Genomic DNA, 1,604 nt, shown 5'->3' with positions numbered 1-1,604 from the left:
ATATATATATGTATATATATATATATATATACATAGATATATATTTGTATAAGAAGGCACATGATTAGAGTGTTGGGTTTGCATTCATAAAGTTGTGAGTTCGATTCCCAGACCGGGCTGTGTGTTGTGTTCTTGAGCAAGATACTTTATTTCACGTTGCTCCAGTTCACTCAGCTGTAGAAATGAGTTGCGACATCACAGGTGCCAAACTGTATCAGCCTTTGCCTTTCCCTTGGATAACATCGGTGGCATGGAGAATGGAGGCTGGTATGCATGGGCAACTGCTGGTCCTCCATAAACAACTTTGCCCGGAATTGTGCCTTGAAGGGGAACATTCTAAGTGCATCCCATGGTCATTCATGACTGAAGGGGATCTTTACTTTTTGGTATTTGGAAAGGCATCCAGTCGTAGAAGCCATGCCAAATCAGACTGGAGTCTGGTGCCGCCCCCTCAGCCTGCAAGCCCTAGTCAAACCATCCAACTCATGCCCTCATGGACAATGGACGTTAAATGATGATGACGATGTTGATGATGATGATGATGAGGAGGAGGAGGAGGATGATGATATGTATGCTAACATGCACACAGACACATACCTTCATTAATACAGTCACAGACACACTCACATATATGCATACATAGAAACATAGATACATACGTGTGTGTGTACATATATATATATATACATATACCCGCAAGACACACATATATTATACATTTATATCAGTATTTTTATCTGCAGTTCAACCTATGCCAGCATAGAACACGGACCTTAAAATATGATGTTGGTTATGATGATGATGATGATGATGATGATGAAAATACGCATACACTCACAAGAATAAATGCACACATGGATAAATACAGATATAGGTGTGAGAGCAGTGTGAAAAAGTGAAAGAGAAAGTAAGAGAGTGACAGAATGCAAAAACGTTGTTGGTGTGACTTTGTGCATGTGCGCGCACATGTGTGTGTGTGTATGTAAAAAGTAAAATGTAAAATTTAATGTTAAGATTTAGTTAGAAATACTCATAATTATTTCCTGTACCTCAAATGAATATATACTTTACCTTGACACACTGTACACAGTGCCACTTAAACCCAGAGACATTTAAAGGTTATCAAACCATAACAACTAAATACTGATCAATTACATTTGTCAAAAGGATACAAATGGTCGTAGGCGAACAGCAACTTTGATGTTTTCAGTATCCATAATGCTGCACTAACTGTAATTGGTTACCTGTAAATCTCGTAATGTTTTATATCCATCAGAAACATAGGGAAAAAAAAAAATCTGTTGCCAAGAGACTAAAAACAAATAGTAGGAATGCTTCATTAAACTTGATGTCAATTTGAACTAAACAACAGTTACAGCCTTTTATTATCAAGGGAGTAAATCAGAAGTTGTATAACATCTATGCTCAGTTCATTGAAGCTTGCTTCTCAATGACATGGTTCTGAGTTCAGTCCCGCTGCATGGCACCTTGGGCAAACGTCTTCTTCTGTATAGCCCTGGGCCAATCAAAGCCTTGTGAGAGAATATGGTAGATTGAAACTGAAAAATGCCCATCATTAATTTATAAATATATATATATATATA

The 1,604-nt window shown here is 37.5% G+C and overlaps 1 protein-coding gene across 2 annotated transcripts in view; it reads right to left on the bottom strand.

Moving 5' to 3' along the window:
* The window catches only part of LOC106872608 (kinesin-like protein KIF28P), an 85,742-nt gene extending 84,435 nt beyond the window's left edge, over positions 1-1,307 (bottom strand). For both annotated transcript variants that reach the window (XM_014919644.2, XM_014919646.2), the window contains exon 1: positions 1,173-1,307. In XM_014919644.2, coding sequence (XP_014775130.1) covers positions 1,173-1,217 — 45 coding nt within the window. In that variant the 5' untranslated portion in view covers positions 1,218-1,307. The remainder of the gene's footprint in view (positions 1-1,172) is intronic.
* Between the last annotated feature and the right edge of the window lie 297 nt (positions 1,308-1,604).

This window comes from Octopus bimaculoides, chromosome 9 (genome assembly GCF_001194135.2).
Source record: "Octopus bimaculoides isolate UCB-OBI-ISO-001 chromosome 9, ASM119413v2, whole genome shotgun sequence".
Taxonomy (NCBI): Eukaryota; Metazoa; Mollusca; class Cephalopoda; order Octopoda; family Octopodidae; genus Octopus; species Octopus bimaculoides.
The sequence above is the reverse complement of the archived record's forward strand: the minus strand, read 5'-3'. Positions and strand labels throughout refer to the sequence as shown.